General features: G+C 46.3%; 1 protein-coding gene across 1 annotated transcript in view; it reads left to right on the forward strand.

Annotated features, from left to right (window-relative positions):
* Positions 1-13,952, forward strand: part of pcsk9 (proprotein convertase subtilisin/kexin type 9) — a 39,021-nt gene extending 25,069 nt beyond the window's left edge. Inside the window, exons 14-16 of the mRNA XM_038793495.1 lie at positions 6,522-6,699; positions 9,816-9,979; positions 13,203-13,952. Of these exons, the coding sequence (XP_038649423.1) occupies positions 6,522-6,699; positions 9,816-9,979; positions 13,203-13,400 (540 nt within the window). The 3' untranslated portion in view covers positions 13,401-13,952. The remainder of the gene's footprint in view (positions 1-6,521; positions 6,700-9,815; positions 9,980-13,202) is intronic.
* Positions 13,953-21,157: the final 7,205 nt, after the last annotated feature.

Genomic DNA, 21,157 nt, shown 5'->3' on the forward strand with positions numbered 1-21,157 from the left:
GCCGCTCTCCTCCGGTGTTTTACGGAGCTGAAAGTGGAACTCTTAGAGTCCATGAACGCGACGACCACAAGGCTGATGGGGGCCCAGGCGACCCAAGAGGCGTCGATAAGAGAGCTGCAGCAGGAGATGGCGGTGAGGGAGGAGGAAGCCACGGTCCTCGTGGGAAAGGTGGAGGTGCACGAGGCACTCCACCTGAAATGGCAGAGCCGCTTTGAGGAGCTGGACACGCGAATGAGGCGGAAGAACTTGAGGATCCTGGGCCTAGCAGAAGGCCTGGAGGGGCCTGATCTCCCGAAATATGTAGCGGAGATGTTGAGCTCCCTGATGGGAGAGGGGGCCGGTCCATCGCCCCTGGAGCTGGAAGAAGCATATCGGGTCATAGCTAGGCGGCCTAGGGCAAGCGAGCCCCCGAGGGCGGTGCTGGTGCGGTTCCAGCGTCTCTGCGATCGGGAGAAAGTGCTGAGGTGGGCCAAGAGGGAGAAAAGCAGCAAATGGGAGAATTCGACGGTGCGGATATATCAGGACTGGAGTGCGGAGGTGGCAAAGCGGCGGGCCCGGTTTAACCGAACGAAGGCGGTGCTGCACGCAAAAAGGATCAAGTTTGGAATGCTGCAGCCAGCGCGCTTGTGGGTCACCTACAAGGACCAGCACCATTACTTTGAGACCCCAGAGGAGGCATGGACTTTTGTTCGGGAGGAAAAGCTGGACCTGAACTAGAACTTGGGAACGCCGGCGGTCGAGGCCGCCCGAGTACCCTTGACTGATCAAGTGGCCCATGTCTTTCTTAGGCCAGGTCGGAACTTGGTTAAAGTTGATGGATCGTTTGGTTTCTTTGAAACTTGTGTTATGGGGGGTTTCTTTGTTCCTTTTTGAGTGTCTCTTCCCGTTGCCAACTTCCCTTAATTATTGTTGTTGTAGGGGGGGCTTTTTTACTGTTTTTTGATCTGTTCTTTAAGGGTTATGGTTACTGTTGGTTAAGTACGTTATTATTGGGTAGTTATTTAGTTATTTAGTTATGCAGGCATAGTTATGTATTTATGTATTTATTTGCAATTTGTTATTTATATTGTTATATTGTTAAGTTGGGGAGGCGGGACGGGGGGGGAGCAAGTGGGTTATGCGTGTTTTCTTTTTCTCTTTTCTCTTCCTCTCGTTTTAAGGGGGCTTTGTTATCGGTGTGGATGGGGACGGGGGTGGAATTGAAGATGGCGGGGTAGGGTGTGGCCGGGCGAAAGCGCGGGCTCTCCCCTGTTTCCCGCGCGCGGGACGGAGGAAGGGGGAGGAGAGAAGAGTGGGGTGTGGCCAGCAATGGCGGCTTTTCCCGCGCTGAAGCGGAGTCAGAGAGGGATGGCAAGGGGGGGGGAGGGGCCTCTGGAGGAGTCGGAGTGTGGCAGGGGCAGCCGGGTCAGCGAAAACCAGCTGACTCTCGGGAGTACGATGGTGGATACACTGCGGCTAGGAGGGGTCCTAGCCAGGGGGGGGGGGGGGGGGGGGGGGGAAGGGGGGTTAGGGGGGGATACCGGGTTGCTGCTGGAAAGGCTGAGGACGGGAAGGGAAGAACGGGAGGAGAGAGGGGGGGGGGGGCCATCGCCATGGGGAACGGGTCAGAAGGGGAGGGTCGACCCGGGACGAACAGGGGACAGAACATGGCTAATAGACAGGGGAAAGGGACGGGTCGCTCCGCGACCCGGTTGATTACTTGGAATGTGAGGGGGCTGAACGGACCGGTCAAGAGATCAAGGGTTTTTTCACACCTAAAGGGACTGCAGGCGGATGTGGCAATGTTGCAGGAGACTCACTTGAGAGTAGTAGACCAGGTGCGCCTGAGAAGGGGGTGGGTGGGACAGGTGTTCCACTCAGGCTTGGACGCAAAGAACCGGGGGGTGGCGATTTTGGTGGGAAAGAGGGTGTCGTTCGTGGCGGCGCAGGTGGTAGCAGATAAGGAGGGTAGGTACGTGATGGTGAAGGGTAGGCTGCAGGGAGAGAATGTGGTGCTGGTAAATGTATATGCCTCGAATTGGGATGACGCGGGTTTTATGAGGCGCCTGTTGGGCCTCATTCCGGGTCTGGAGGCAGGAGGCCTGGTCATGGGGGGGACTTCAACACAGTGCTCGACCCTGGGCTGGACAGATCGAGTTCCAGGACGAATAGGAGGCCGGCAGCGGCGGAGGTGCTAAGGGGGTTCATGGAGCAGATGGGGGGGGTAGACCCTTGGAGATTTGGCAGGCCAAGGGCGAGGGAGTATTCTTTTTTCTCCCACGTCCACAGGGTGTACTCCAGAATAGACTTTTTTGTACTGAGCAGGGGGCTGATTTCGAGAGTGCAGGACACGGAGTACTCGGCCATTGCGATTTCGGACCATGCACCACACTGGGTAGAGGTAGAACTGGGGGAAGCACGGGACCAGCGCCCGCTGTGGCGCCTGGATGTGGGGCTGCTGACGGACGATGAGGTGTGCGGAAGGGTCCGGAAGGGCATTGAGAGATATCTGGGCACGAACGACACGGGCGAGGTGAAGGTGGGGGTAGTATGGGAGGCCCTGAAAGCAGTGATCAGAGGAGAGCTGATCTCCATAAGGGCACACAGAGAAAGGAAGGAGAGGCAGGAGAGGGAGAGACTGGTGGGGGAACTTATAGAAGTGGACAGGAGATATGCGGAGACACCAGAGGAGGGGCTGTTGAGGGAGCGGCGCAGTTTACAGGCCCAGTTTGACCTACTGACCACTAGGAAGGCGGAGACGCAATGGAGAAGGGCACAGGGTGCGGTCTATGAGTACGGGGAAAAGGCGAGCAGGATGCTAGCACACCAGCTGCGCAAGCGAGATGCAGCCAGAGAGATTGGGGGAGTGAGAGAGAAGGGAGGGAACGTAGTGCAGAAGGGGCAAGAGGTGAACGGGGTCTTCAGGGATTTCTACAGGGAATTGTACCGGTCTGAGCCGCCCAGGAGGAGGGGGGGAATGGAGAACTTCCTCGATAGATTGAGGTTCCCAAAGGTCCAGGAGGAACGGGTGGAGGGGCTGGGGGCGCCGATAGAGCTGCAGGAACTAGTTAAAGGGATAGGCCAGATGCAGGCGGGGAAGGCGCCGGGGCCGGATGGGTTCCCGGGGGAATTTTATAAGAAGTATGTGGACTTGGTGGGTCCAGTGCTGGTGCGAGCCTTCAATGAGGCGCGAGAGGGGGGGGCTCTGCCCCCGACAATGTCACAGGCCCTGATCTCCTTGATCCTGAAGCGGGACAAAGACCCTGTACAGTGCGGGTCCTATAGGCCTATCTCCCTCTTGAATGTAGATGCCAAACTGTTGGCAAAGGTCCTGGCAACCAGAATAGAGGATTGTGTGCCAGGGGTAATCCATGAGGACCAGACGGGTTTCGTAAAGGGACGACAACTTAATACAAATGTCCGGAGGCTGTTGAATGTAATTATGATGCCAGCAGTGGAGGGGGAGGCTGAGATAGTGGTAGCACTGGATGCGGAGAAGGCATTCGATAGGGTGGAGTGGGAATACCTGTGGGAGACGCTGGAACGGTTTGGGTTTGGGGAGGGATTTATCAAGTGGGTGAAGCTGCTGTATTCGGCCCCGATGGCGAGTGTGGTTACAAACGGGAGGAGGTCGGAGTATTTTGGGCTCCATCGAGGTACCAGGCAGGGATGCCCCCTATCCCCCTTACTATTTGCATTAGCGATCGAACCGTTGGCGATGGCACTGAGGGGTTCAGGGGGTTGGAGAGGACTGACAAGGGGAGGGGAGGAGCATCGGGCATCACTCTATGCGGATGATTTGTTGTTGTATGTGGCGGATCCGGAAGGGGGAATGCCGGAGGTAATGGAAATACTAGCGGAGTTTGGGGACTTTTCGGGATATAAATTAAATGTGGGTAAAAGTGAGGTCTTTGTGATACACCCGGGAGATCAGGGGGAGGGAATTGGGCGGCTCCCCTTTAGGAGAGCAGTAAAGAGCTTCAGGTACTTGGGGGTGCAGGTGGCAAGGAACTGGGGGACCCTCCACAAGCTGAACTTTTCAAGGCTGGTGGAGCAGATGGAGGAGGAGTTCAAGAGGTGGGACATGGTACCGCTGTCGCTAGCAGGGAGGGTGCAGTCAGTCAAAATGACGGTCCTCCCGAGGTTCTTGTTTCTGTTCCAGTGCTTGCCCATCTTCCTCCCCAGGGCCTTCTTCAAGAAGGTAACTAGCAGCATTATGGGCTATGTGTGGGCGCATGGCACCCCTAGAGTGAGAAGGATTTTCTTGGAACGGAGTAGGGACAGTGGAGGATTAGCGCTACCCAATCTTTCCGGATACTACTGGGCGGCGAACGCATCGATGGTGCGCAAGTGGGTGATGGAGGGGGAGGGGGCAGCTTGGAAACGTATGGAGAGGGCGTCCTGCGGCAATACAAGCCTGGGGGCGCTAGTAACGGCACCATGGCCGCTCCCCCCCACAAGGTATACCACGAGTCCGGTAGTGGCGGCCACCCTTAACATCTGGGGGCAGTGGAGGCGACACAGGGGGGAAGTGGGGGGTCTGATGGCGGCGCCACTGAGAGGGAACCACAGATTTGTCCCGGGGAACACTGGCGGGGGATTCCAGAGCTGGCACAGGGCGGGCATCAGGCAACTGAGGGACATGTTCATAGAGGGGAGGTTTGCGAGCCTGGGAGAGCTGGAGGAGAAATTTGAGCTCCCCCCGGGGAACACGTTTAGATACCTGCAGGTGAAGGCATTTGCCAGACGACAGGTGGAAGGATTCCCCTTGCTTCCCGATGGAGGGGCGAGTGATAGGGTGCTGTCAGGGGCCTGGGTCGGAGAAGGGAAGGTCTCGGACATCTACAAAATAATGCAGGAGGTGGAGGAGGTACCGATAGAGGAGCTGAAAGACAAGTGGGAAGCGGAGCTGGGAGAGCAGATAGAAGATGGGACATGGGCGGATGCCCTAGAGAGGGTCAATTCGTCGTCGTCGTGCGCAAGGTTGGGCCTCATCCAATTTAAGGTGCTGCACAGAGCCCATATGACGGGGACTAGGATGAGTCGGTTCTTCGGGGGGGAGGACAGGTGTGTTAGGTGTTCGGGAAGCCCTGCGAACCATGTACATATGTTCTGGATGTGTCCGGCACTGGAAGAGTTCTGGGAGGGGGTGGCGGGGACGGTATCGAGAGTGGTGGGAACCAGGGTCAAACCAGGGTGGGGGCTAGCGATTTTGGGGTTGGGGTGGAGCCAGGAGTACAGGAGGCAAGGGAGGCCGGAATATTGGCCTTTGCGTCCTTGGTAGCTCGGAGAAGGATCTTGATTCAGTGGAGGGACACAAGGCCACCAAGCGTTAACACCTGGTTAAACGACATGGCAAGCTTCATCCAATTGGAAAGAATCAAATTCGCCCTGAGAGGGTCGGTACAGGGGTTCTTCCGGCGGTGGCAGCCCTTCCTTGACTTTCTGGATCAGAGATAGGAACCGGAGGCCGAAACAGCAGCAACCCGGGGAGAAAAGGGGGGGGGGGGAAGGGAGGGGGGGGGGATAGCAACGAAGGGAGCACGTCAGCGGGGGGTCGCGGGCAAGGACTGCCCGAGGCCATCGGCAGAAAGGGAAAAACGGTTTGGTTGCTAGACTGATAGCGCGGAGGGGGGGGGGGGGGGGGGGAGAGGGTGGGTGGGGGGGTGCGCGCGGGGGAGGGCGTGGGGAGGTTTTTCCAGGGGGGACTTGTGGTGTTATAATTTAAATGTAATAGGGGTAAATGTTTGTATCGAAAAATTTCAATAAAAATTATTTAAAAAAAAACCTATGTATAAATTGGTAGTTTATAAAAATAACAAATGCAACAGCTTTTCTTTAACAAAAATCTTGTACGCCCAGCATGCGTTCTCATTTTAATTGCCGATTCAGAGATAGTTGTGATTTATGGTGCTTCAGATTTTCCAGTGAGAACATTTTAGCGAATAGATGATTGGAAGGGCAGCACATTGTATGTATTGGCTTTTACACCCAATTTTCCAATCTATCTTCATGATGAGGCAGGTTCCAACATGGCACCTGCATACTGCCCGAGAGATGCTCAAATTATCAATCAGGAAACTGAGAGATGAGGATAGAAATTCTGCATTATTGAAGATTAGTGTACTGACACTTCTCTTTGTTGCTCATGCTTCATATTGTAGTACATAGTCTTAAAGTTACCAGAGAATTTAGTCTACGAGAGTTGACTGTTGGATTTATTTGGAGGGGAATGGATACAATGCTACAAATAGTTTAGAGTGGAGTAACAATGAAATGAAGGGGTAATGTTTTATTGTGTAACCAGTCTTGTGCGAGTGTAATCTGGAGTTGAAGGATGTCTGCTCTGGAGTTTTATAAAGGTCACTGCTTGTGCTCTCCTCATGTCTGCTATCATGGCAAATGCACAATACAAAACCTGTTTTCTTTTTGTTAAAGCAGAGATGAAAAATATTTTTTGCAACAGCTGCAATAGCACCTTCACATTGCGCTGGTCATTACATTTTCTAAACCTCTTTCTCTTTTAATTATTTATATCCTAGGAAACCCACGGGATGAAGAAATGTATCGCTCACAATGCCTTTGGCAGCCAGGGAGTTTATGCAATTTCCAGGTGCTGCACTTGGCCAAGAGCTGAATGTCTCGTTAACACCAGCTCAGTCGATGATGGTGGCACTATACAAATGGCAGGCTGTCCACATAAGGGCTACCTCCTTACTGGTAAGCAATATTGTTAGAACATTAGGCATGGACAGTCTATTGGTGACAGAATGCCGGAGCACCTAACTTCAGAGTTCCAGATTTGAACCTTGGTATTGAATGTGCTTCCAAATAGTCATAGAATCAAAGAACTTACAGTGCAGAAGGAGGCCATTCAACCCATTGAGTCTGCACTGGCCCTTGGAAAGAGCACCCTATCCAAGCCACACTTCCACCCTATCCCCGTAACCCCACCCCACCCTTTTTTGGACACTAAGGGCAATTTAGGATGGCCAATCCACCTAACCTGCACATCTTTGGATTGTGGGAGGAAACTGGAGCACCCGGAGGAAACCCATGCATACACGGGGAGAACATGCAGACTTCGCACTGACAGTGGCCCAAGCTGGGAGTCAAACCTGGGACCCTGGTGCTGTGAAGAAACTGTGCTACCATGCTGCCCCAAATAGTCTATTCCCATAGAATAAATTTTGTAAGTTCTTGTCTTGATTTCCAGCAGCTTCACTGGATAATTACACCACGTAATGTGCAGGTTCCAGGTTCAACTCTTACTCTGCATCCGGTAGCTGCAGTGACGGGAGCACGATAATTAGCCTCTCCCGTACTCTCTAGAGTTGTGATGAATGAGAGGTGATCGCATTGAAACTTGCAATATACTTAAAGGAATAGACAGGATAGATGCAGGTAAGATATTTCCCCTGGTTGGGGAGTCTAGAATCAGCAAGCACAATTTTAAAATAAGGGGGATGCCACTTAGAACGGAGATGAGGAGAAATTTCTTTACACAAAGGGTTGTGAATCTTTGGAATTATCTACCCCTGGAGGTTGTGAAAGCTCAATCATTGTGTATGTTTAAAGAGAGATTGATAGATTAACAATAAGGTAACGGATTATGAGGATAGCATGCGTAAAAGGCATTAATGTGTCTTATCAGCCATGATCATATTGAATGGCGGAGTAGGCTTGATGGGCTGAATGGCCTACTCCTGTTCCTACACTTTCACAAGAACTGATTGCTAGGGTCCCTAGTTCCAATTCCTATTGAGTGGTCCCTGCTGGAAGAGCAGGAGTGTGGATGTCTAGCTCAAGATTGAGCTGCACTTTGGCAATTGTGGTTGATGTATGATTATACTAATGCAAATACTCATTGCTCAAGTTCAGGTGAGGGCCACAGGAGTCCTGACCATTAACAAACCACGTCCTATTTTGCTGCCATCATTGGGGTGGGAAGAGAGTGGTTGTTTGAGGTGGGGAAAATTGATTATACACTGATGTGGGGGGGGGGGATTTCAACATATATTATGAGACCCCATTTGGCTGTTCAGAAGGACACTGAGCCAGTCTTTCCCACTGGGACCAAGACATAATATTTATAACTTCATTATGAATTGTAATCTTGCCTTCAGACATTCCATTTTGAAGACAGTGGTGATGAAGGTTGTATTATAAGCCACTTGATTTTAGGTTGTGTGTAGCATATTGCACTGGTATTCTGAACATCTTACCAGCACTTGCACATCTTTGGACTGTGAGAGGAAACCGGAGCACCTGGAGGAAACCCATGCAGTGGCACAGTAACAAGGTTTGAACTCTCAAAAGAGGGGGGTAGGGCAGGAGGAAAGAAGAGAAAAAATCCGAAGTGCTTAACTTCAGCATAGCTCTCGTAGGCGAGTTATAGAATCACATGGCTAAAGTGCATCTAAATCCTGGAACTACCTATCTAACAGCACTGTGGGTGTTCCTACAACACATGGACACCTGCAGCTCAAGAAGTTAGCTCACTACCACCATCTCGAGAGCAATTAGCGATGGACAACACATGCTGGTCTAGCCAGCAACACCTATATCCGATGCGTGACTACATGTTTTAAAGTCGCTTAAAAAAGTGACATGTTGAAGCTTTTTGTTTGCACTCATCAGCACAATTGCAAGAATATCTGTTTAAGGAGAAAACAAATATTTATACTGTAAAAAGGAATGCTGATTGATTGAGGCTTTGCCATCGAGACTGCACCAGTTGATGGTGATTGACAAATAACTGCCAAGCATTGTTTAAAGGGATTGCCCTGGGGAATGAATCAGTGATTGGCTGCCACTTTATTTATCTGATGCGGGCAATGTGTATACATGTTCTGTCTGCAAAAATCAATCGCTTGTTCCACTTTTGCTGAATTTAAAACTTCCCTCAATCCTTAGGTTTACAATGTTTTTTAGCAACTCTTCTTAGCAAGTCATGACTCCTCTTTGGATCTAATTCTTAGTTTTAATTTCTTTTGTTAGCCATGGTTGGACCACTTTGCCTTGTGTGATTTTTGTTTTTTCAGAAAGGAATGTATAACTGTTGCAATGCATGCATCTGTTCCTTAAATATTAGTCATTGCTTATCTGCTGCCATGCCTTCCAATTAAGTTCCCCAATCAATAGCAGCTAAGTTTCCTTTGTTTAGATTTAGGTCCCTTGGGTCATCTGGTCTATTCTCCTATTTGTGGTCTTGCTAGCACATGGCACTGGGTGTAATCCAGAGATTGATATTTTGAGGTCATGCTTTTTAATTTATTTCATACCCCTCTCCAGCCCCCACATATTCTCCTTGCAGGACCTCATCCCTCTTTTTACCAATGTTGTTGGTACCAACATGAACCACATCCTCTGTCTGGCTGTTCACCCTCCGCCTTCAGAAAATCCTGCTTTCCTGAAAGACTTTGTGAGAGTAAAGAGAACTAAGAGTATAAGGGACCATTTGGCACCAGCATGAATCATACCTGAACTATTATAATTCAGAGACCACTTATCTATGGATCTGGTATCTGTACATTTTGCATGGGCAACATTTCCCCCCAGCATCCCTGAAGTTCTCCATAATTGTCTATAGTGGGAGGACCTGTTATATTTCAGAAGTATCAGGACTCTACAGTCTGAAATACTTGATGCGTACATTTCAGAGATTCAGACAATCTAAAACTAGATGCAAAATTTGCAACTCTGCTCATTTTATCAAGGCTGCTTCAAGCTAGAAAAGACAATTGACGCAGACAGATTCCATTTCACCTACTTCCCTTCAGTGCATGTATGGGTGTGAATTAAGAAATAAATAAAACTTCAATTTTTTTGTGCAGGCTGCAGCTCCCACTCCTCCACAAAGTTCAGTGACACGGTTATCCCGCGAGCAAACAAGCAGTGTACAGGACAAAAGGAGACAACCTCACATGCTACCTGCTGCCAAGCACCAAGCCTTCAGTGTGAAGTGAAGGAACAGAGCTCCACAGGTTTCACAGAAAAGGTGAAATTATATTCTAAATTTTGGACGATTTTATTTGAAAGATCCATCAAGCTTGAGGGCCATTTAAGGCAGGGCCACATCCTCAATGTAAAATGACTGGAAGAGCAATGGGTAAAATGAAGATTCCAAATACATATGTTGTTGAAGTTAGTTTTATTGAAGGAAAACTATAGCTTCCATGTTTAAATTTGCGGATGAACAAATTGTCACCAGCGGTAATTTTCTAAATACTGCTGATTGATTCATGCAGAAAACGGGTAAACAATTAAGAGCTCTTAATTACACTTGCATCAAACATTCAACAGTTGATTCTCCGAGATACAACAGCAGGATTGCACATTTGTCCTGTTCCAGTACTTCCATTAATTCTGCCCCTATTGGGTACAATGTAATATTTTCAGTTACCGTGCAATGTACCCTGCTGGATATCAATATTGTAGTCCTAACCTGCCAGTGTTGAGTGCATTTCATCTATCCTTAATTACGCCTGTAAAATAATAAAATCTTAAATATAATTAGTATTAGATTTGTCTGAGATTTTCCACCTACTGTACAATTGTCCAAACCTTTTACAGTAGATAAATTTATCACCACAAACCCTATACTCGGGCTACAATGGAAGATTGATGGCAATGTATCATTGACGCAGCTCAAGCGAAGCCACTTTTTTGGGAGGCAAGAAATCGTTAATCAAACACATTAGTAAACCAAATATTACGTTTACCAGTACTGCTTCTACAGTGTTTGCAGCATGTATCTCCTTTTGTGAGCACCAGATTTGCTGAACACCAAGCACTCTTGCCCAGAATAAGACAGGCTATTTAGTGCCCAATTAATTATTTATTTTTTAAAAATAAATTTAGAGTAGCCAATTTAGCATTGGCAATCCACTTGCCCATGGGGGCGGAACCCACGCAAACACGGGGAGAATGTGCAAACTCTACACGGACAGTGACCCAGAATTGAACCTGGGACCTTGGCACCGATAGCAGCAGTGCTAACCACTGTGCCACCATGCTGCCCCTTAGTGCCCAATTATAAGCAATGTTGTACTATGAACACTCACCAATGAGCAGCTGACATGACAGAAGGATATTTCCCCATCCAGTGAGCCTGGGTTGGGTTGAAACATGTCTGAAAATTGAATGAGTATCGAAATTATCAACTGGAGAAAAAGTTAAAAATGCTTTTAGCAGCAGAACCTTTTGCAAATAGACTCCTGTCAGTTTTGCTTACAACACCCATCTTCCAATCTGTGGCAAAGGATGATTCCTATCATGTTAATAGTGGTCATCATTGGCACAGACCTGTTTCCATTGACCCAACTCCCAATAAGGGAGTTTTATTTTATTTTGATTTCATTTGTTTTTTGTTTAGCTCATGCAAGTTTGGGGGGCGGGTGGGGGTTTCTGTAATTTTAATGATGATGACCTTTACAGAAACCATAGAAATGTTACGGTGGAGAAAGGGGCCATTCAGCCCATTATGTCTGTCCTGGCCAAAAGGTGAAAAGAAAGAACCTAGCTGCTTATTTTAATCCCATTTTGTCAGCACCTGGTCTGTAACCTTGCAGATTACAGCACTTCAGATGCAGATTCAGGTACTTTTTAAATGAGTCGAGTGTTTCAGCCTCAACCACCAATTTAGGCAGTGAATTCCAGACGCCCACCACCCTCAAAAGGTTTTCACCCATTTGGCACTTCTGGCTGAAAATTGTTGCAAATGCTTCAGCCTGATCTTTTGCACTGATGTGCTGGGCTCCTTCATCATTGAGGATGGGGATATTTATGGACACACTTCCTCCAGTGAGTTGTTTAATTATCCACCACCATTCACGACTGGATGTGGCAGGACAGCAGAGCTTAGTTTGATGCCGGGTGGTCTGTTACATTTGTAGCAGTTGAATACAATTGAGTGTTTTACTGCCCACTTCAGAGGGCATGTAAGAGTCAACCACATTGCTATGGGTTTGGAGTCACATGACGGTCAGACCAGGTAAGGATGGCAAGTTTCCTTCCATAACGGGCATCAGTGAACTCAATGGGTTTTTACCACAATCGTCAATGGTTTCATGGTCATCATAAAACCACAGAATTCCAGCAGTGCATCGACCGGAGCACCCGGAGGACTGCTGCCTCACAGGGCCAGGGACGCAGGTTCAATTCCAACCTTTGGGGATTGTGCAGAGTTTCCATTTTCTCCCCATGTCTGCGTGGATTTCCTCTGGGTACTCTGGTCTCCTCCCATCGTCCAAAGATGTGTAGGTTAGGTGGATGGCTATGCTAAATTGCCCCTTAATGTCCACAGTTGTGTAGGTTAGGTGGGGTTGCAGGGATAGAGTTGGGGCTTGGTAGGGTCTTTAAGAGGGTCGATGCAGACTTGCTGGGCTGAATGTGAACGGTGCCAGAGGGGGCCGGCCAACCCCACCAACATATTTTGGGCTTGCCCAAACTTGCTGGGTTCTGGATAGCCTTCTCCGAGGACCGCCTTCTCTGAGGCAATGTCCAAGGTTGTGAGGGTGAAGCCATGCCCAATTGTGACAATCCTTGGGGTATCGGAGCAGCCAGATGTACACATGGAGAAGAGGTCCGACGCCCTAGTTTTCGCTTCCCTAATCGCACGCCGAAAAATCCTGCTCAGCTGCCGATCAGCAGCACCACTCACTGCTGCAGACTGGCTCGCTGACCTTTCAGAATTTCTCCACCTGGAGAAGATCAAGCATGCCATCCGAATGTCGGAGGAAGGCTTCCTAGATGCAAGGGGGCAGTTTGTCAGTCTGTTCCAAAACCTGTTCGAGGCCAGCAACGAGTCAGATGGGGAAATGGGAGAGATAGCAAGGACAAGGGGAAAATAAGGATGGGGGGGGGGGGGGGGGGACCATAGGAATGCGCAACGTCGTGGGAGGGAGGGGGGAGGAAGAGGAAAGGTTGGAAAGACACAAAAAGGAAACATGGGAGGGAGGGGGCAGCAAATTGTACATAGGGTAAATTAAGGGAAGGACAGGACAGACCTTTCTGTATAATACAATAAATTAACGCGGCAAACAATGTAAATAACGGTTTATAAATTTGGAAAATGGCAATAAAAAGATTTTTTTTAAAAAAGGAAATGGGGACTGCAGCCAAGACACTTAATTCTGTCAGACAGGCATGTGCAAGTTGTACATTATCAAGATTTGAGTTGAATGGATTTTTGCTTTACTAGCCTGTGTTTTAATTTCCAGGTGATGGTGTCATGTGATGAAGGTTGGACATTGACTGGATGCAGTGCATATTCCCATGGTGCTCAGACCCATGGAGCATACATTGTGGACAACACATGCATGGTAATCCATAAAGGGAAAGGAGCAGTAGCCATCGCCATTTGCTGTCGCAAGCGAAGAGAAGAATTGAAGTATGATCCCAACGTTAATTACAAGTAAAATACACCCAGTTGGCTGTACCCTCTTCCCATTTTCTTTTCTCCTTTGCTTCAGGCAGAGACTCTTGTTGAGATGTGATTCTATGGGAAAGAGCAGCTCTCTTGTTATTTTGCTCAAGTAGTCAAACTTTCTTCATTAGATTAGGTGGCAAGTATTGATGAGCTATTTGACTGTGTGGACAGCTGAGCTTAATCTTATCCTCATTAGACATTTATATACTTTACAGCATCAGTCATTGGATAGCAACAGGACACAAGAAACTGCCTAATTTCCACCTCCAACCCCTATACAACACTGCAAAATGGCAAAAGACTGCAGCTGTTTTGATTCAACCTTTTTTGGGGGGCTTCTCACTTGTTTAATGCTCCAGCTTATAGTTGCAAAAGAAAATAATATGAATAGTAACTTAATCAAGAGCACAATACGCTCATTGTAATCATTTTCATCACAAGGAAAGGAACCTTCACAGTTAGTGCCTGTTGGCTACAGGGCTCAGCTGAAATGAGAAAAATGCGGTGTGTGTAGGAGTGTTTCCAAGGCCTGAGTATTGAGCCAGCTATGGCTCAGCTTCATACACAGTTCTGCAGACACACATCAACCTGGTTGAGATGGCTTTATTATTCCAAGCTTGCATCACGTACGAGAGAAAGATCTTATGCGAAGGTAAATTTGTCTAATACTGGTTTAAAAAAAACAATTATAGCATTTCCTCAAAATCAATAGCCCACCCCAGGTGGACTTGATCCATTCCTTGGAGCTGTTGTTTCTATATTATCCAGTAAAATTTACTTTAAGCAAAATGATGACTTGTGATCAGCTCATGATTTAACCCCATCCTGTCACTTGTCGTTTACCAGGATCTTGTGTCCATTCTAAAGTTGCTTTTCTGACATTCCCATCCTACGTGTCGCAGTCAGTTCCTGTCCACCTCATTGCTCATCCAGGGGCAGGATGCCAAAGCTGGTTTCCTCTTTACACCATGGATTGTCTAAAGCAGGATATTAGGGGCACCGATAAGAACTGTTTACTGAGTTCACTATGTTATTTGCTGACCACACAATCCAGTTTGTCTCAAAAACATGGGCAAGTTAGCTAGCTTAAATCCCATCATGCATTGTGGCCACTGCTTATTACTGCTATGTCGTAAAAATACAGGTTTAAGGTTAAGAATGATTACTGGGTATACTTTCTATGATTAATCTCAATCCTTAATAAACTAACTTATGTAGATCTATTATTATTATAGCTATTCAGTTTTAAGGGGTCTCATCTCTGGACATCCCCTTCAGTGTGCCCTTCTGAAACTCCATGACAAACCAGTTTGTGGACTAAGTGACTATATCATCCACCTGAACTGTGGGCCTTAAATGTCCATTTTGGCACATGCTCCAAATTCACCACTAAGTTTATTTAAATTCCACTGCAGCCAACAGAAGAAAACCTACACTACCTCCTGCTGTGCTGTACTCGTTCAGATTCAGCTGCATGTGGTAGTGTTTTCAATTTTCTTCTGACATTCATGGAGAAATAGTTGGTGAATAATGAAGCCATTTATATTGTCTCGGCAATATCATGCTCATTTGACTGAAATAATTATTCCATCAAAATAATGTGTATGTACATTGTTAAAAACAACTTTGGTGTTGACAATTTTCATTTCCCATTAAAACTTAATCAAAACTCTGGCAGTTTTTGTTCTACTGCTGACTGCAATGATCAGTTTTAAATGAACAGTTAGGTCTAAATCTGGACTCCAGACCCACAGTCGAGATGGGAGGTACAATGTTTGTGGCTCAAACTATTTATCACTGAGCAGAAGAATGCACAATTCCTGGTGAAATTTACAAAAAGAAAGCAGCAGAATAATAAGAAAATGATGACTCTTTGCTTGTATGCTGGAGGGAAAGTGACAGCATTTCAACATCAGTTTCTTTACTGAAACTTAACCAGCATTCCGAGTAGGGGGAAAAAAAAGTACACCAAAATAATTTCTGTTCACAACATTGAAAATTCCATTGCTTATTTGTTCTAAACTTGACTTGTATCCATTTTTCAAGGATTTATTTCCTTCCTTGTTGGCAAATCAGAAATCTCTACAGCGCCCATCGAGTCCGCACCGACCCTACGAAAGACTACCCTATCAGGTCCAATCCTCCAATCTATCCCTGTAACACCATCCAACCTTTGAACACTTCGGGGCAATTGAGCTTGGCCAATCCATCTAGTCTACATATCTTTGGTCTGTGGGAGGAAACCAGAGCACCTGGGGGAAACCCACACAGACACGGGGAGAATGTACAAACTCCACATAGACAGTAATCCAAGGTTGGAATTGAACCCGGGTACCTGGCGCAGTGAGGAAGCAGTGCTAACCACTGTCACCCATAATCACACTGTCCACTAACAGAGGAGCAACCCAACCAACTGAATCGAGATGATTGGAAAAAGTGCATGGAATTCATCCGTTTCCAATCCGAGGCACCCACTACCATAGCAATTGTGAATCACACTGATGTTAGGTCTCTTAGGAAGTGTTAAATGGATTTGGCAAAGAGAACTTGAAAGCCAATGTCACATAGTTTCTCTAGCTCCACATTTGGAGAAACACAGCCCTTACATGCGCAGATTGTAAATAATTGCAGCAATGAATGGGGTTCAGGTTTAATTCCCTTGTAATCATTGGAATTTGGGACAAATTCCATGGGACAAAGAATGAAAACAATTCCGTACAAAGTTCTTGCTGAAAGAACACCCATGTGGATCTTTGGACCTGATGATTTTCAGTTTTATTCATTCACATTCACTGGCAAGCCCTATTCAACTGATTGAAAGGCCCAACAAGCCAGAGAGCAGATATTGCTCTGAGGTTACATAGGCCAGACTGGCTAAGGACAGCCTCCACTGGTGAACCAGATGAATTTTAAAACAAGATAATCCAGTAGTTTCATGGTCTCCATAATATACACACCCTTCATCCAGATCTATTTAGTTAATTGAATTTAATTTTCTCACTGGTATTTGAACTTATGTCTCTGGATCATTAGTCCAGGTCACTGGTCAATTAATATACCATTATGCTACTATATCTATTAAACAGGCAATTTAAAGACATTTTGCATGTGAAGGAGCATAGTTTCATTGGGAGAGAAATTCATTCATCAGCAGGGTAGGTTCTCTAATTCTTTGTGACTATTGATTGTATAATTCATGTTTTTTGGATGGCATTAAAAGCAATGGCTCAGATGTGTTTTATTGGTAAAGTGCTGCACTTCTCAGAATTAAATTACTAACCAATGTTCATTAGTGGAAAAGTTATTCACTCCAATAAATAATAAACCCACCATGTATATAAATAACCAGCATCAGAATATTTCAATATTGCAGCAGACTCTTCGGTCCGAACATTTGTAAATATTTTTTGAGGATGTGATCATATTTTACATTTTTGTACTCATTTTTGTATGCTTAACACTTTGGATTAATAAAAAGTTAAAATTGCTTCATGGGTATGAAGTTTTTGTTTTGTCTCCAGCACAGATAGGCGTAGAACAATAAGATAAACTGCAACTCCTCCACCAGCATATTATGTACATGCTGATAATGTTTAAACTGCACATTTTAAATCTGCCTGTGTTGTATTTCAATGTTATATTCCATATTAAAGGAAGTGGCGCTGGAAATACTGGATACGGGCAGCACGGTGGCCTAGTGGTTAGCACAACTGCCTCACGGCGCTGAGGTCCCAGGTTCGATCCCGGCTCTGGGTCACTGTCCGTGTGGAGTTTGCACATTCTCCCCGTGTCTGCGTGGGTTTCGCCCCCACAACCCAAAAATGTGCAGAGTAGGTGGATTGGACACGCTAAATTGCCCCTTAATTGGAAAAAATAATTGGGTAATCTAAATTTATAAAAATAAAAAAAAATAAAAAGGAAATACTGGATACAATGGTGGTTATCTTCCAAAATTCTATAGACTCCTGAGCAGTTCCTACAGATTGGGGAGTGGCAAATGTAACCCCACTATTAAAAAAGGGAAGGAGAAAAGAAAAGAGAATTACAGACCGGTTAGACTGACATTAGAAGTGGGGAAGATGCTAGAATCTATTATAAAAGACGTGGTTGGACAAAGCCTATATATGGGTTTATGAAAGGCAAATCATGCTTACCAAATCTACTGGAGTTTTTTGAGTGTTAACTAGTAGAATAGGTAAAGGAGAACCATTAGATGTGGCGCATTTGGACTTTCAGAAGACTTCTAATAAAGTCCCTCTTAAGAGGTTATTGGGCAAATCTAAAGCATATGGGATAGGGGGAAATGTGTTGGCATGGATTGAGAATCGGTTGACAGACAGGAAACAAAGTGGCAGGCAGTGAATAATGGAGTATTCCAGGGACTGGTGCTTGGGCCCCAGCTGTTAATAAAGGAACATTGAGGAACCAAATAAAACATTTCCAAATTTGTTGACAACAGAAAACTGGGTAGAATTGTGAAGAGGATGCAAGGAGGCTTCAAGGTAATTTAGACAAGTTTAAAAAAAATAAATTTAGAGTCCCCAATTATTTCTTTCCAATTAAGGGGCAATTTAGCATGGCCAATCCACCTAACCTGCACGTCTTTGGGTTGTGGGGGTGAAATCCACGCAGACACGGGGAGAATGGTGATTTAGACAAGTTGTGCGAATGGCCAAACCCATGGCAGATGCAGTACAACGCAGTTAAATGATGTTACACACTTGTGTGTGAAAAACAGAAAGAGTATTATTTAAATTGGGAAGTGTGGATGTATAAAGGGATCTGGTGTTCTTCTACACCAGTCAAAGTGGAGAGGTAGGTGCAGCAAGCAATTTGGAGGGCAAATGGTATAGATAGAAACATACATAGAAAATAGAAGCAGGCCACCATTCGGCCCTGCGAGCCTGCTCTGCATTCATTCTGATCATCAAGTTCAATACCCTGATTCCGCCTTCCCCCCCCCCCCCAATATCCCTTGATTCCTTTAGCCAAGAGCTATATCCAATTCCTTCTTGAAATTACACAATGTTTTGGCTTCAATTACTTTCTTGGTAGTGAATTCCACAGGTTCACGACTCAGAGAGAAGAAATTTCTCCTCACCTCAGTCCTAAAAGGTTTGCCCCTTATCCTCTAACTATGGCCCCTAATTCTGGACTCCCCCACTATCGGGAAAATTCTTTCTGAATCTACCGTTTAAACCTGTTACAATTGTATACGTTTATATGAGATTCCCTCTCGCTGCTAAACTCCAATTAATATAATCCTAACTGACACATATGAGTGCTGCCATCCACCTCTCTCAATTTACATCCATTCAAATAATAATCTGCCTTCCTATTTTTGCTACCGAAGTGGATAACCTCATATTTACCCACATTATACTGCATCTGCCGTGCAGATGCCCACTCACTCAGCCTGTCCAAGTCCCATCTCTGCAGCCTCCTCACAGCTCACTCTCCCACCCAGCTTTGTATCAACTGCAAATTCGGAGGTAATGCATTTAGTTCCCTCGTCCAAATCAATAATGTATAATGTGAACAGTTGGGGTCCTAGCACAGATCCCTGCGGTACCCCACTAGTCACTACCTGCCATTGGAAAAAGATCCATTTATTCCAACTTTTTGCTTCTTGACTGCCAACCAGCTACCATCCATCTCAAGATACTACCCACAATCCCATGCGTGTGCTGGCCTTCATTGCAAGAGGACTTGAGTTCAGAAGTTGAAATGTCTTCCTTAAGTTATATAAGGCCTTGGCGAGACCACACCTAGAGTACAAGCAGTTTTACTCTGAAAGGATATACTTGCTGTAGAAAGTGTGCAGCAGATGTTCACTAACCTGATTGGGTTGCAATCAATTGGGTTCAATAGGGCAGCACGGTGGCTAGCACTGCTGCCTCAGTGCCAGGGACCCCGGTTCAATTCTGACCTTGGGTAACTGTGTGTAGAGTTTGCACGTTCTCCCAGTGTCTTGTGTTTCCTCCATGTGCTCTGGTTTCCTCCCACAGTCCAAAGATGTGCAGGGTAGGTGGAGTGGCCATGCTAAACTGCATTAGTTTCCAAAGGGTTCGATGGGGTTATGGAGATAGGTCCGGGCCTAGGTGGGGAGCTCTTTTGGAGGTTTGTTGCAGCCTCAATGGGCCAAATGGCCTCTTTATGCAATGAAAGGATTCTAAGGGTGTAAGCAGGAATTTGGTATCGAGGATCAGCCTTTGTCATATTGAATGGCGAGGCAGGATCAAAAGGCTGAATGGCCTCCTCCTGCTCCTAGTTTCTATTGAGGTGGCAAATATGTGAAATAAATAAGGCAATACAGTAATGGGAATAACATTTTGAATTTGTTTTAAGCTTTCAATAGTCTATTTAAAAAAAATACCTTATTTTGTTTTCATATTCTACAAGCAAATGATATTCAGAAATGTAAGCACACCTTTAAAAGTCTTCCCCCTCTGGAGACAGTTGCATTTATTTCAAATTACCCCTCTGAGGTACATGTGCACTATGTTGCTGTAGAAATTGTTCAACGTAGCAGACGCATGGGAACACCACCACGTGCAAGTTCCCTTCCAAGTCACACACCATCTTGACTTGGAAGTATATAGTCACCGTTTCTTCACTGTCATTGGGTTAAAATCTTAAAATACCTCCCTTATAGTATTGTGGGTGCACCAACACCAGTTCAAGAAAGTGGCTTACCATCACTCAAGAGTAATTATGAATGGGCGTTAAATACTGACTTTGCCAGCAACACCCACATTCCATGAACAAATGAAAAATGAATAAATTGAGGCATTGGTGAAAGTAGATTAAATTTATCAAAATAAATGTTGAGTACCCGATTCTTTTATTCATATTTAAGGGGCAATTTAGTGTGGCCAAACCATCTACCCTGCACATCTTTGGGTTGTGGGGGCGAGACCCACATAGACACAGAGTGAATGTGCAAACTCCACAAGGAGTGACCTGGGGCCGGGATCGAGCCCGGGTCCTTGGCACCGTGAGGCAGCAGTGGCTAACTGCGGCGCCACCGTGCTGCCCTTGAAAGTAGATAACTTAACGGTGATTCCTACAGTCACTTTACTTCTATCTTACAGTGACAAGTAATACCTTGGAAAGAAAAATTAAAGACACATACGAAGTTGCACCAATTTAGGAAAGCCCTCATGTAGAATATGTCTTCCCTGCTGCCAGATGCTGAGAACATTGTCCTGGCTGCAGGCTAAATTTAAAAAAGTAATGCCTGGAAAACATGGGCAGCACGGTAGCATGGTGGTTAGCATAAATGCTTCACAGCTCCAGGGTTCCAGGTTCGATTCCCGGCTGGGTCACTGTCTGTGTGGAGTCTGCACGTCCTCCCCGTGTGTGCGTGGGTTTCCTCTGGGTGCTCCGGTTTCCTCCCACAGTCCAAAGATGTGCGGGTTAGGTGGATTGGCCATGCTAAATTACCCATAGTGTCCTAAAAAGTAAGGTTAGGGGGGGGGGGGTTGTTGGGTTACGGGTATAGGGTGGATACGTGGGTTTGAGTAGGGTGATCATTGCTCGGCACAACATCGAGGGCCGAAGGGCCTGCTCTGTGCTGTACTGTTCTATGTAACATGTGAGGGATGCTTGTATAGTTGCCTTACAAATAAAGTCATGGTTCGGAGGTTTCACTGAGATACTCCAGAATTAGCTATGGAACCATTAAAAAGGCCTTTACCTTGATGTTATGTAAAATTGTGAAAAATAATACATATGAGAATGCGA

The sequence above is a fragment of the Scyliorhinus canicula genome, chromosome 4 (genome assembly GCF_902713615.1).
Source record: "Scyliorhinus canicula chromosome 4, sScyCan1.1, whole genome shotgun sequence".
Taxonomy (NCBI): domain Eukaryota; kingdom Metazoa; phylum Chordata; class Chondrichthyes; order Carcharhiniformes; family Scyliorhinidae; genus Scyliorhinus; species Scyliorhinus canicula.